Source organism: Squalius cephalus, assembly GCF_949319135.1.
Source record: "Squalius cephalus genome assembly, chromosome: 4".
Classification (NCBI taxonomy): domain Eukaryota; kingdom Metazoa; phylum Chordata; class Actinopteri; order Cypriniformes; family Leuciscidae; genus Squalius; species Squalius cephalus.
The window spans coordinates 41,831,917-41,846,971 of NC_137125.1; the positions used below are offsets into that span (position 1 = coordinate 41,831,917).

Sequence of the window (15,055 nt, forward strand, 5' to 3'; positions counted from 1 at the left end):
TAATCAATGCATCCTGAAAAAAGTATCAGTTTCTAAAAAATAATTAAGCAGCACAACTGTTTCCATCATTGATAATAAATGAGTATCAAATCAGGAAATAAGAATGATTTCTGAAGGATCATGAGGAGAAATTATGCTGAAAATTCAGCTTTGCATCACAGAAATATTTTTTTTCTGTATTCCTGATCAAATAAATGCAGGCTTGATGAGCATAAGAGACTTCTTTCAAAAACATTAAAAATAGTAATGTTTCAAAACTTTTGATCGGTACTGTAGGTGTATGAATAAGACCATAAAAAGGAAATTTCTTTGACCTTATTTACTAATGGAATAAAAACACTGAGCAATGATGTGACGTAAACTTTAATTCCTATTGGCTCATGGGAATTGGGCGAGCCTCATTTTCGTGGGGTGCTCTTGCGCATGCGCCTTTGTCCACCGACGCGTCACTGCGCATTCAACATGGACCCGACGGTAAAGCGGTAGCGACGGACGCCTCTACGAGTCATGTTTATATTTGCCTATCACGACGCTTCGATATTTAGAAGAAAACACTCCGGTTGACCGGAGTAAACCTAAAATGTATATCTTCCAAACTCTACCGCCCGTCCTTGGATAAGTGATTGATGAGAGACCGGTCATGGCTGGATTGATCAAGAAACAGATCCTGAAACACCTCTCCAGGTCAGAGCTGATCCCTTACTGACACACTTTACATACATGTCGATGCCTGATACATATGAACCGTTTGGTCTAAGGCTGGGATGATTCCTGCTGATGTGGCTGTGCTGGATGACACATGCTGATGGGTCATAACTGGGGTTTGACAGCTTGCCAGAGAAAATGCTGTTCCACTGGGTTGATGTCAAAACATGTTTTGGGTGTCATGTCTCCAACCAAACGAGTCTGTCTGGCCTTAAAGATCTTAATGTGGGTCAGTGTGATAGAGAGCTGGCTAAATCTCTTTCTAGATGTCTTCTGCTTTGGAAACCATCCCTTTCAGACAGGTTAAATCTTTGGTATTAAGTGGATTCACTTATTACAGGCATGACAGCCTGACCCCATTTCCAACCTAATGTTTGATTGAGACTTAAAAGTCTGTTTGTTTTCAAGTAGTCTAGTTGGATGCTTTCAGGACCACATGTAACCCAAGGATTTATCCAGATATTTAAGATTTTGGGAGATAAATGTAAGGTTTAAGAGTCTGAGCATGAACTCATGTTGATAGATCTTAAAGTCAGCATGAAATGAAAATTCACTCTGCTCACTCACACTGCATGTTTGTTTCTTTCAATTTCTTTCAAATTAAGATGTCATAACTAGATCTTCTAGTGGAGTGGTTCCCAACCCTGGTCATGGGCTGTGTCCCAATTCAAAGGCTGCATCCTTCAAAGGACTCTGACTTCTAAGGCCACACCTTCGAAGGCCGCAAAGGTCGGGCTGAGCGTTGTTAAATGGGACTTTTTTTAATTGTCTGCCTGCATTTTTGAGAGCAACGGCCTCATCTCAAAATCCAATCAACAATCAATGCATAGAACCAAATCTCCGCCCTGTTTTTTTTTTTTAAGCCCTTACAATTGGAAGTACATTAGCTAAATCATGGATGAACGGATATTTCGTTCGTCGTGACTTTAAATCATAATATTGGGTAGGTGACTTGTGCCCCCCTTGTGTGTCTGTGCTGATTCTGAGCGTAATGTAACATCACCAGACCTAGATCAACTGATTAGGAGTTTTTGCGCTAATATTAGAACAGAATCTGCAGAATTTCAGTGGAATTACATGGTAAAAGAGCTAAGAGGTCTGCTAAATCAAATTGGCCAAGTTTTTTAAAGGGATAGTTCACCATTTCATCATTTAGCCTACTCGTCCTCGTGTCGTACCAAATTTGTATGACTTTCAATCTTTTCTTGGGCATTTTGGGGTCCAAAACGACATTGGACCCCATTGACTTTTCATTGTATTAACAGAAAAACACGGACGGTTGTGACTTAAGATATTAAATTATGTTCATTTTTGGGTGAACTAGGCCCTATCTCTTTATTACACAACACAAGGATGTGCAGAAGATGTAAAACTTTCTGAAAATGCATTCCAGTTGTGCTGAAATCAGCAGGACTTTTAAGGCCCGTTCACACCAAGAATGGTAACTATAAAGATAACTATATTAGCGTCCACCAATGCCCAATAACATTCTGTTTATTATAAGCTCGCTCTTCAGTTATATCATTTGCTGTATTAAATACTCAAGCTCTTTAAAAGTTTGATGGATTCTGATTGGCTGTCAATGTTTTTATTGTACCAGCAATTTCATTGATACCGTTCCTCAGTTGTGGCGTGGACTTTTGTATTGTTTTAGAAGTAGGATATTTATTACAACTTTATAGTTATCGTTAGAGTTATTGTCAATGGTGTGACTGGCCCCTTAGACAGTCGACCCCCCCAATTGAAGGATGATCGAGTCACATCTATTAATTTCTAATGTGTTCAATTTGTTGTGGAAAGTCTGGAAACTTGAATTAAGTCTGGGTGGATTGATGAGGCCTGGGTTCAACAGAAACAACGTTTCTTCGCCTTTTGCTGCTGAGTGCACATTGTGGCGAATGGTTTCACTATTGTTTGCCATTGTAGTGTCAGTTCTTGAGTCCAACCTACCTGCATAATTTATTCCCTCAGTGGAGCGAATCCAGATGAAATGCAATACTACTCCTATTCATTCAAAATGACGCAAGAGGCATTTGGTAAAAAGGTGAAATGTGGTGTTCCTCATTTGATAAGCAATATCTCATTTCCATGATGTCGACCAGTCAGCGTGATAAAATAACGTGGGATGGCATCTAAAAAGGGTCGTAACTTTTGGCCATGCCCTTCAGGGTGAACACGTTTAGAGCTTGTACGATTGTTGTCACACGTTTAGAGCTTGTATACGTGTTTGTTTGCGCACTCTGCATTTTCTGTAGGAATAGTGGCGCTCAAGGCCTCCCAAAAATGCACTCTATGGACCTTGACTTATTGTTTATGACATTGTGTAGAATTAATTTACCCCTGAGAGTCTTTCGCCCAGACTTTGACCTACACAAAATCAAGTTTTCGTCTTGCGTCAGCACTTTTTCAGTCTGTAATAGTCTCATATTTATTGTTATAGCTTATCATGCTTTTTTGGTACGTCGGGTATTATATATTATATTAGCCTATATTATGTTACGTTATATTATTTATTAATTTAGTTAAATATAAGTATGTAAAGTAATATATTTACATTAATTTATATTTAAAATATATATTTTTTAACATTTTAAATATAAATACATTTATAAAACTATTTATGTTATATATATTATTATATTTTTTTAAATGTTTTTGGAGTGTCTGATTTGGTGAAAATCAGAAGATGCCCTGGAAAGGTCTGCTTGAAGCTGTAGGCATTTTTCAGAGGAAAGAAAACATGCCTGGCCCGTATTTCCAGTCAGTGGCCCCAATTTTAGAAGATGAATTAGATAACACAGTCCTATCTTGTCTGTTTGTGCTCATGGTTATGCATTGTAAAACTTCTGTGGTGGTCAAGGAGGCTTTGCCCTCTTAGAACTAGTTATTCAGATACTGAGAAAATATATTTTCATCAGAGAATCAATGTTATTCTCAAGACCAGTGTTGGTCTGAAGGGATAGTTCACCAGGAAATGTCGTTACTCACATTTGTGTCGTTCCAAACCTGAAATAGCTGCTGTTTTTCATATAATGAAAATGGATGGAGAGAGACCAGTCACTATTGTGTGGAAAAGAGCAGCCTGAATATCCTGCTAAACTTCTTTTGTTCTCCATGAAAGAAAGAAATTCATACAGGTTTCTAAAGACCTTAGGTTGAGTACAATAGAGTTAATATTTTTTGACTTAATGTTTGTCTGACTTGATTTTGTTTAATTTGATTAAATTAAAGTACCACAGCGTTCGTTGTACATTTCTTCACCAGGAGGAATAAAGTGTTTTTGAGTGGAAGACTGTAGAAAATCAATACACACACAGGAAAAAGGCAGTGGTCTGACTGACACAATTGAACAGATGCATTCCCAGGTGCATTTTCTACAGCACTTCTACAGAAACTGTCATTCACAATGTGTGCGTTTTAGCATTGATCAGGTTTATAGCAAAAGACCTGACAAGCAACATGTGGCTCTTTAGCAGCTTTCAGTCGATTTATGTTTTAAAATGGTTACTTCTAGTATAACAGTTACTTCCTGTTACTCCGGGACCCAAACAGAATCAGGATGCGGGGTTTCTTCCACATATTGACGGCGAGGTTTCACATCACTGTAGTGTGAAATGAAGTGAAACTTAAAGCACCTTTTTACATTTATCCAAATGGAGGTTGTCTGATCTCAGCTGCACACCCACATAGACTCAGAATGACTGCAGATGGCTGCTGGAGTTTCCCCTTGATTCATCCATTTGGTAGTTAGACTTTGGTGTTTTAGCACAGTCTTAGAAATAAGGAAATGCAGGTCTTGAAATTGAGTTGAAACGACTCAGTCTTAAGAAGGGTCAGTATAATGAAGCTGATTTGACCAAATATATATTTTTAACCAATGTATACCCAAATGAATCTGAAACGTATCAGAATTGGATCACAAAATCACAGCTGCTGTGTTGTGTCCTCCGAGAAGTTAAATTTATTATTGGGCATATGCCTTTTGGTCTATGTTTATATAGCAAGCGGTTTAGTTCTGGACTATGGCTCGGGTTGATCAGTGTTTGTAGGCCATAAAAATAGAGTAATAACGTCTTCTATCAGGAGGAAAGCCCTTAGTTTCTAAAGTAACCGTCTGTTCTCTTTTACCTTTTGTGATGTTCGTCCTCGCTTCTGTCAGTGTTATCGCCATGCCGACCTTCCTCAGGTTCTGTCCCTCAGCTGTTGTTCTCTAACGACTCCCATTGGATGCTGTGTTTTTTTTTTCTGCCTAGAATTCATCCATGCACCAGACCTCTTGGGGCTTGTCTAAAACCCTGTGCTGAGATGCAGGACGGCTCTATGAGGCCAAACACATTGCACTTGTGTTGGTTTATGTGTGTATCATTTTGACATTTCCATAGGGTCTATGAGGGCTTCTGTCATCCTGTGAATAACTGCTGCGTTTGGGCTATTCAGAGCTCTCCGTCTGTGTCCTTGGCATAAAGCATTAGATTAATAAGTCACCATGACTTGGGCATAATCTCCTTCAAACATCTCATTCAAGAGATGCCCACACTTTGAAATTCATCCAATGAGTGCAAGGATCCAAGCTGCTATTGTGTTAGATATGGTTGACAAAATACAGAGAATTTGTCATTTTGATTTTAAACATTAAAATTTCAAATTTCCATCTTACTTTTTTCTAATCGTGTTGCTTGGCTTATTCTGCACAATTAGTGCACATTATACATAATGAATAAATGTTTGCATTTGTATTGTGTGTCATCATGTAGCCCAGTAACTTGCTCCGCCTCTTGAACCATATTCCGTATCAAGTGACATCATCAAGGCCACATAAGTTTCAACCAATGGTTGCAGGCCATGTTTCAGGTGTGGAGTTGGCTCTTAATTCAGTCAATTAAGTCAATAAAATGAAGTCCAACCCTACATTTGTTTTGTTTTTTAAATCTCCTGTTTCTCTTGAAAATAAAATGTTACATTTATGGATGTAAAATGACTTATAAAAGTTATTTCATGTCGACTTTAAATGACTTCCCATGTTTACAGACATGGTACCAAGATACCATAAGAGCTATACACTTTTGTACTTTTAATACACTTACGGTGCCTACGGGGCACTTAGGCCCATCTTAGTGGGACGTCTTATCACAATGTCACAGAAGACACTGTATCTCTGTGAGCTCATTTCCCACAGTGATGCTGAGCCAAAATGCAAATGATGACATTATTCCAGCTTAATGTCTAATTTCTTGGCAGTATAGATAGACAGAGTGGCCACAGAACTCACCATGTTAAACACACTTAATCACTGTATGGGGAATTCACTGTAAAACATGACTGGACTGACTTACTCCCTTTATGAAATAATAGCAGCAGCGATTGTACAATAGACCAATTGTTACATTCTAACTAGAAAAACTATTCGGCACTCAGTATAGTTTATCGCTATTTTACAGTAACTTCCATCATTAAGTTGAAATGGTAAAGTTTTATAATTGTTTATGCTTTCAGCTGCCTAAACAGTAGTACTTTCTACTCCGTTTAACACATTTGGTCGTATTTAAATGCGTTCTGCAAAATTAAGGCTATAAATTAAGTTCTGTGAGTCTACTCTTCTCATTCTTCTATGTGATTCCAGTCTATGGAGCTTTGTGCATATTATGTGATAGTTGATTGGTATGAATGAGTGTCTGTCCATGTGACTGCTGTTTTGTGTTGTTTAGACCCAACACCACCCTCACGTCAGTTCAGCAGTGCTGGTATCACTGGGACAGAATGTGTTGACTGTTATAACACTGTTCGTTTTGTAGGAGGTTGATTTATAGTCTTTCAATGACCTTTGTGTCATCTAGAATGGGGCGGTATACAGTAGGCTACATCATGCAATGGTAAAAATGTGTGAACTTGTAATATTTGACTTGTCCTTCCCACTGGTTTTGATCTTTAGACCCTCCTTTTGTTTTTAAAGGTACAATATGTAAGATTTTTGTAATAAAATATTCAAAAACCACTTACACAGTGTGATATAGGCTATTTCATGCAGTTGTGTACATTTTCATTATCCCAAAAGTTCCCAAGGATTTGTAAATCCAGAGAAATTCCAGTTTTAAATGATGGCTCATCCCTTATCAGTTGCATATCAATTACGTAATATGTGCGCTATCCTCGCTTTCCACTTGTAGAAACCATGTAGGATATATATATATATATATATATATATATACTCATTAGCGGCCGTTTCAATGGGCCGCTATACATAAGCCGCTAATGAGGGATCTATACATACATATCTATGATACAATATCTCGCACACCGCTGTTGTGTCGTTCAGTCATCATGGTTCACGATTATTGATTGCGAGTACAGAAAATCCAAAAAAACTGAAATGTAAATCAACTGAGGCAAGCAGGCTTTGGGACAAACGGAGAAATAAAACAATTACCAATATCGGCGTGCCGTTTTCAAGATGGAGAGAGCTTCGCGACAAACTTGGACTTGTTGTGTCGACAGAGGCTCTCGCATGTGTTTTAATAGACGGGTAAGCAAATATATATTATTTATTGTACACATACAGTTATATTGCACTATGTTTGTACTTCATGTAAAGCTTTTTATCTAGTCTGGTGACCAAGTCTATGGCAGTGAATTAAATACAGTAGCCTATGTGTTGCACAAAAATATTTAGCCTAGCCATTACTTGCAAATACTGTGGTTTCATTCAAATTTACTTTTAGTACGATTGTTTCAAACATGTAAAACTGCGCAGCAATAACCCAACAAATCATTTGACAAATACTCACATATTAGTAACAGGCTAATATAGCATTACATTTCACGTTCTGTGCAGCTAATTCATTACGATGGCATAAAATAGTGTGATCAGACGTTCAGGTAATACAAAACCTAGTTTATTAGCTGATATATAATTTAGATGATTTGTGAATTCCATACATCTCTGCAGGGGGAAAACGACATCTCCCATAGTCCCACTCTCCTTCATAGCGTCATCAAGCTTCGTCTTTGTTATTGTTTTGAAAATGCGACCTCTGGCGGCGAAAAAATTACAGATTGTACCTTTAAATGTGGGTTTTCAACATTGAAATAAGTGCTAATTTCAGACCATTAGCAAGATGCATTTATCTGAGATTTGCTACTAGACGGCCCATGTGTAGTTGAGGTGGGCCCCCCTGATGTCACCCGGCTGGCACCTGTCCGATCTCTTCGCTGTAATGGTGGAGCGTTCTGACCCGATATCTGATATATCAGGGACTGAAGAAGGTAGGCCGTGTGTGAATGAATATTTAACCGTTCACAGAACACAGCTACGTAATGCGGTAACCAGACTGTTCGCGTTTCATTTTGAACTGGCTTGTCTATGAAAGTTTGCATGTTTTCATACTTCACGTCTCGTGTTTGCTTTTGCTTCACACACAGTGATGAACAAGCCCACACAGCGGTTTTAGTAATTCACACCACAGTTCTGTGGAAACTTCACACTTCAGTCATTTTATTGTTTAATGTTTAATTCATTATTTCTTTATTCTTTATTATATGTCATTTTTAGTTACCATTCATTTTTTCCATTCATTGAATTTTGTTTTATTATTTTATTTTATGTTTTTCACCACATTAAGCAGGACTATAAAGAGACACTTTCATGGAAAATGAGTGCCACGGCATCCGACCTTTAGACACTATAATTCTTATTCAGTCCTTGGAAACAAAGACGCTGTGAACGTTTATCATCTATCTTCTTGACATGAACTAAAGTACAGTTGTTTCTAGGTTTCCAGGCCAGTGGTTACCTCAGTGCAGTTTTTAAACACTTAGTTGCCTCTATATGAGAATTATTGGTTCTCAGAATTATGGTTATTAGTGTTTTTTCACTCAGTAATTTGGCTTTAATAATCTGCTTGTAGTCCTTTATGTAAGTCTGTTGGAGTGAAACAGGATTAACCGGCCATCTAAGGCCGTTCGCTCAAACGCCGTTTACACATAGTCTGGGACCTAATTATTACACATTTAACGGTGACTCTCAAAGGAGCAAGCATTTTTTTGTGTAAGTGTAATCGACTCTGTGTTAGTGCTTTTAAACTGGGATGAAGTTCAAATAAACAGGCCATCCAACATCTTCAAGCTATTCATGACACACAAAAAAATGTTTTTGCCCAGACTAACATTGACCTTGGCCACCTCATAGGCTTTTAGTGACTGGCTTTTCCACACCCTGACCTGTTTGTGCCATTAGCTCGCTGAGTCAAAACAGCTGAAGGAAATGATAACAAATGAGTTCTGTTATCAACCTTGGCGCGCTGAGGGCCGCGCAGAGAACATTGCTCTTTGCGGGAACACTCTTAAACATTAACTGAAAAATCAATCAGTTCATAAACAGAAGGTCATGGCTATGCAGAGCTCCTGGTTCTCCTGGTCACTATTGCCAGGATTCAGATCCTCGGGGTTGCTAAATGTTCAAGTTTAGCATCAGAGAACACTCTAAAACTATTGATTTCATTGTGGATGGCGGGTCAGCAGTACCTAGATGAAAAACTTGGCCTGTCTGCGATCTCCAAATGCTAACGTAGCAACGTTCCCTTATTGGCAGTTGTATTAATTTCAATTGCTATGGAGCTGTATTTTCACCCATGAGATGTTTTTTTGTGCATCTTTAGTAAAAGAGCAATGATGGAAGCATTTACCCTCCACTTGATGGATGGTAATCCATAGATAGATGAATAAATGGATGAATAATGAATGATTAGCTTCCCATGTAAGACAAACGACCAGCAATAATTTTGGATTGCCAAAGGCTACGGTGTTAAATGACGTAAATAATTATTTCTGACTCCTTTATTCATTAACCATCTATTCTACAGAAGCAGCATGTGCATAAGATGAAACCAGACAAAATATATTGATAATTCTTGACTTGTTTTGGTAATCAGAGAAATCAGCTTTTTCTAGTATCCAATCAACCTTACACTGTGTACTAATGCCTCAGTGAACAGATTTACTTGTAGCATTTAAAATGGTTGATTTTATTTATTTTATTTATTTAAAGGTGCATTGCGCAAGTCTCTGAGTTTTTGCAGAACTATGCCCCCTCTGGCGACAAGCGAAACTGCAACCAGAGGTGTGCACGCTCATGACGTCACGCCCAGTCTCAAATTCCGTCCCGAATCCCTCTTATTTATTTTACTGTACAGGATTATAGAGGCAATCGCAGTGATCAGAGAAGGGCTCATTCAGCCCATCAGGCAATTGTTTAAGCATGTATGGGTTAGAAAAACGGGTATTTTTAACATGAAATGTTGCGCATTGCACCTTTAACAAAATATAATGTGAATATAACATAATATTAGCCTATATATTTGAAAGTATTTTAAATCTAACATCATAGCATAGTTATAATAATAATAATAATAGTTAAAATAATTGTAATAATAGCAACTTTATATTAATAATATAATGTTAACATCATTTATTTTATATAAATTATTTTACATTTATATAAATAATTTTTTATATCAATCTTGAAGTCAATGTGACCCTCCATTGAAGATCAATAATTGAAAAGCACTTTATCTAGTATGTGATTACATTTGCGCCGAGTACTTTAATCGGGGAACTGTCATTATTGAACTTATTAATGTGTAGAAGTGTACACACACACACACACTCTCACACACTCAGTGGTGGGTGGTAACAGCATGAACACTCACCGATCTGCTTGCTTGTGAAGCTGTAATTACAGTCAAGAGAAAGAGCCATTAAACCATAAAAGAAAACTGCAATGTGGTGTTCTTTGCCTCCCCTCATTCACTTCTTTCATATTACTGATTGTATTCCCTCATTTCTCCCTGCTCCTCTCTCTCTCCCTCTCTTTCTCTTTTCTGCAGGTTTGCTAAGAACCTCTCCCCAGATAAGATTAATCTGAGCACTCTGAAAGGGGAGGGCCAGCTTACCAACCTGGAGCTGGATGAGGAGGTTTTGCAGAACATGTTGGATCTGCCCACCTGGCTCGCCATTAATAAAGTCTTCTGCAATAAGGCCGCCATCCGGGTATGAGACGCCATGGCTTCTTGATAACATCATCATCACTATGAGTCCCTCTGACACTAGAATCATAGGATCTGCTGGGAATTGCTCTGCTGACTGAGCTCAGCCCTCTAGATTTACACTCTTGGGCTGCATTCAAATTTGCATAATGTCCATCCTATGTTGTGCACATCACAATATTTCAAACAGTTTTTTATTAATCAGTTATTTATTAATCGTTTTGGACAATATTGTTTATTTCTTTGTATCTTTTCCCCTATTTTTACATTTTAGATTATCTTGTTGTCATGTAAACCTCATGTAATGTAAACCCTTAACCTTTAAAAGGTAATAATTGAATAACACTTAATAATCTTTATTAAAAATGTAATATTTAACAAAAAAATGTATAAAATTATAATGGTGTCTAAATCTAGATATTGTTGTAGTGTTTAAAATAGTAAATTTTTCAGTTTAATTTTTATTTTTAATTAATTTTATAAGATTTACTATAATAATAATGATAATAATAATAGTAATGCTAAAATAGTATTATTAATATTGATTATAATAGTGAAGATTATAATAAAGATTACATGTACATTTTTCATATTGTACATTATAATATTGTCCTATTAAATTCACGTGTAGTGTTTAAAATGGTTTATATTATTTTTTTAGCATTTTATTTTTAATTTATTTTAACAAAATATATTTAAAAAATATTTTTTTTACATATGCTATCAATTTAACAACTTTGATATTATTTTATAATAATAATAATAATAATGTATTAATATAATTATAGTAATATTATTATTGTTAGCATTAATAATAATAATAATTATTATTATTATTATTATTATTATTATTATTATTATTACTACTACTGTAATATTATTAATAATAAAAAAAACATTTTACTTTTTAATATTAATTATGGTTTTCATACTAAGATAATGATATTTCCTATTCCCTACCCCTAAACATGACCTTCAAACAAACCTTTTATTAGATTATTAATGTGATTAATAACTGTGATTATTAGATTTGAAGCACAACATGATGTATGAATGTTTAAAACAGTGAGGACCACTTCACTCCTCATAAGTTGGTTTCACTATAATTCTGAGGATATTTTCCATAAGTTATGGTTATACTCGTGAGGGCTAAATTAAGGAAATACAATAAAACAAATCCCTAAAAAGTGTATTGTGTTTATCTAGAGGCCTGCGGCAATATTAGTAATACACAGCATCATAGATAAGAGTGCACGCATCATATATCAGTCCTGCAAACAGTGCCTTTAATTACAAATGACAGTGTTGTATAAACTGTAAATATATTTTTCCTGTGTGTGTGTGTGTGTGTGTGCATGACCTAGATCCCATGGACCAAGCTGAAGACTCATCCAATCTCTTTGGTAATAACATTGTTTTATTTTATTATATTTTATTCTATTTATAAAAGTGTATATATATATTTTTATAAATATATATTTGCATTTTTATAGTTTAGTTTTGTTCTAACCTGCTCTGATTAAAGGCAGTTACATTTTCTGCAGCTTAATTATTGAGTCTGTAAATCATTTCTTTCAGTCTTTGGATAAAGTTGTCATGGAGATGAGCACCTGTGACGAGCCTCGCCCTCCCAACGGTCCATCACCCATTGCAACAGCCTCAGGTCAAAGGTAGGTTTCAGTTAATCGGCTCTATCAGCCTTGATTCGGATCTCTCCTCCTCTGCTTCTTGTTTTCATGGCTCCCTCTGTTATGAAATACCTGGATGTATATAAATCAAAAAGCCATAGAAAATGTAATTTCTTTTTGTTTGTTTGTTTTCTTGGCTAGATATTATTTTTTGGTGAGTGCTTGTTGTAATATAAAACTTGCTCGCAATATTATGATATTACATGTTTATTTGTGGGGGTTTATTTTGTATTCTTATTATCTTTTTGTCAGTGAATATGGTTTTGCGGAGAAAGTGGTGGAGGGCATCTCACTCTCTGTGAACTCCATAGTGATCCGCATCAGCGCCAAAGCCTTTAATGCCTCCTTCGAGCTCTCGCAGCTCCAGGTCCTCAGCGTCAACACCAGCTGGGCCACTGGTGACCTGCGATACACACGCATCCTGGACCCTACACGTGGAGAGGTGACAACATGCATCTCTCTGGTGTTGTGGAGGCCATGAGGCATGTGTTTCTATGCTAACACTATGATGCATTCTAGATCCTAACGTTTAAGGAAGTGAGCTGGCAGATGATCAGGATTGAAGCAGATGCCATCCAGAACACAGAACATGAGGTCCTCAGAGCCCCCATACGCCTCATCACCAACCAATCAAAGATCAGAGTCACTTTAAAGAGGAGGGTGAGGATACACACATACATTCGTTACACAACCCTCAAACAGTAACATACGGTTAAATCTACAGAATTAGATCCAAACTGTCAATTTTTGGATCACTATGTACTAGTGTGTGTATTTCTGAGAGTGTGTGTAGCAGTCATTCTTTTATGAATCAGTTCTGAGCTCTGCGGGCAGCCGGGATCCATTTCTCTGTTGGTAGTCTAAATATAGACAGCTGTTTAGAGGGTTTTATTATGGTAGCATTCAGCTACAAACACACAAACAAAATTCTGTGCATTAGTACACTCAAATTTTATATATATATATATATATATATATATATATATATATTATATTTTATATATATATATCCAAGCGGGAACCCAGTGTTCCTGTATCATCTGTTCATTCACATGTTAGAAAGTCTAAGGCCTTTAAAAGCCGTACAGCAAACCCATCTAATCTGGTGCCTATCACACGACAAACTAAGATTGTGGACACAAAAAGCAAGACTGTTAAGTTAGCACTTTTAAACATCCGCTCACTTAAAAATAAATCACTTCTAGTCAATGACTTTATAAGCACATACAACCTGGACTTTATATTTCTAAATGAAACTTGGCTAGAAGCCAGCTGCAGTGCAACAATTCTCAATGAAACATCTCCTCCGAACTTTACCTTTATGAGTGTCTCCAGAGCTGGAAGGAGAGGTGGGGGTGTAGCTGCTCTTTTTAAAGATGTCTATCAATGTAAGCAAATATCATTTGGTAATTACCCGTCTTTCGAATATCTGGGTATTGTGTTAAAAGGTGCTCCACGGATTTTACTTATCACTATTTACAGGCCTCCAAAATACTCTTCAGCCTTTGCTGAAGACTTTACAGAACTGTTATCAATAATTTCCTCAGAGTTTGACAGTTTCACTATTGCTGGAGATTTTAACATTCACATAGATAATGCAGAAAATAATATGGCAAAAGAAATCAATACTGTTTTAAAAACTTTTGATCTGATTCAACATGTACATGGGCCCACACACAATCGTGGACACACTCTAGATTTACTTATCAGTAAGGGTCTAAACATTTCATTGAATGATATTAAGGATGTCGCACTCTCTGATCATTACTGTATTTTCTTTGATATATTGATCTCTCCTGCCATTGAAGTTAGATCTGTGTCTGTCAAGAAGAGATGCCTAAATGAGAACACTAGTGTACTATTTATGAAGGCCATATCCCTAAGACCGAGCATATCTGCTGACTCGGTTGATTCTCTCCTTGATTCTTTTAACTCGAAGGTTAAAAATGTAATTGATGATATTGCTCCTGTGAAAGTCAGGAAGAATGGTAAACAAAAAGCACCTTGGAGAAACTCAACAGCAGTGCAAATTATGAAAAGACAATGCAGAAAATCAGAGCGCATGTGGCGAAAGACAAAACTTGTAATCCACTATAACATCTATAGAGACACCATTCGTGCTTTCAATATGGAACTAGGCAAAGCTAGACAGACTTTCTTCTCCGATATCATAAACAGAAACCTAAATAATACTCGAAATCTCTTCGCTACTGTCGACAGACTAACAAATCCCCCAAGCCAGATTCCCAGTGAAATGCTCTCCGATAGCAAGTGTAGTGAGTTTGCTACCTTTTTCTCTGAGAAAATCAATAATATTAGAAAGGTGATCAGCACATCCTTGAGTTGCGCTGGGGTCAGTCAGATCAGACTACAACCTGAGAAAGTAGTTACTATGTCTGATTTTGAAGAAATTGATGGCACAATTCTGAAAGAAACCGTTCAGCACCTTAAAACATCAACCTGCGCTCTTGACACACTTCCCACATCTTTTTTTAAAAGTGTGTTAGACTGTTTAGAAGCAGATCTCCTAGAAGTGGTAAATGCCTCACTTTTCTATGGAAGTTTTCCAAACTCCCTTAAAACTGCTGTTGTCAAACCCCTCCTGAAAAAGAGCAATCTGGATAA

General features: G+C 36.8%; 1 protein-coding gene across 4 annotated transcripts in view; it reads left to right on the forward strand.

Moving 5' to 3' along the window:
* The first annotated feature begins 433 nt into the window (after positions 1 to 433).
* The window catches only part of bltp3b (bridge-like lipid transfer protein family member 3B), a 34,022-nt gene continuing 19,400 nt past the window's right edge, over positions 434 to 15,055 (forward strand). For 2 of the 4 annotated variants that reach the window (XM_079869794.1, XM_079869796.1), the window contains exons 1-6: positions 434 to 684; positions 10,584 to 10,746; positions 12,107 to 12,145; positions 12,321 to 12,412; positions 12,683 to 12,872; positions 12,950 to 13,090. In XM_079869794.1, coding sequence (XP_079725920.1) covers positions 641 to 684; positions 10,584 to 10,746; positions 12,107 to 12,145; positions 12,321 to 12,412; positions 12,683 to 12,872; positions 12,950 to 13,090 — 669 coding nt within the window. In that variant the 5' untranslated portion in view covers positions 434 to 640. The remainder of the gene's footprint in view (positions 685 to 10,583; positions 10,747 to 12,106; positions 12,146 to 12,320; positions 12,413 to 12,682; positions 12,873 to 12,949; positions 13,091 to 15,055) is intronic. The other 2 variants (XM_079869797.1, XM_079869795.1) reach the window with 2 other exon arrangements.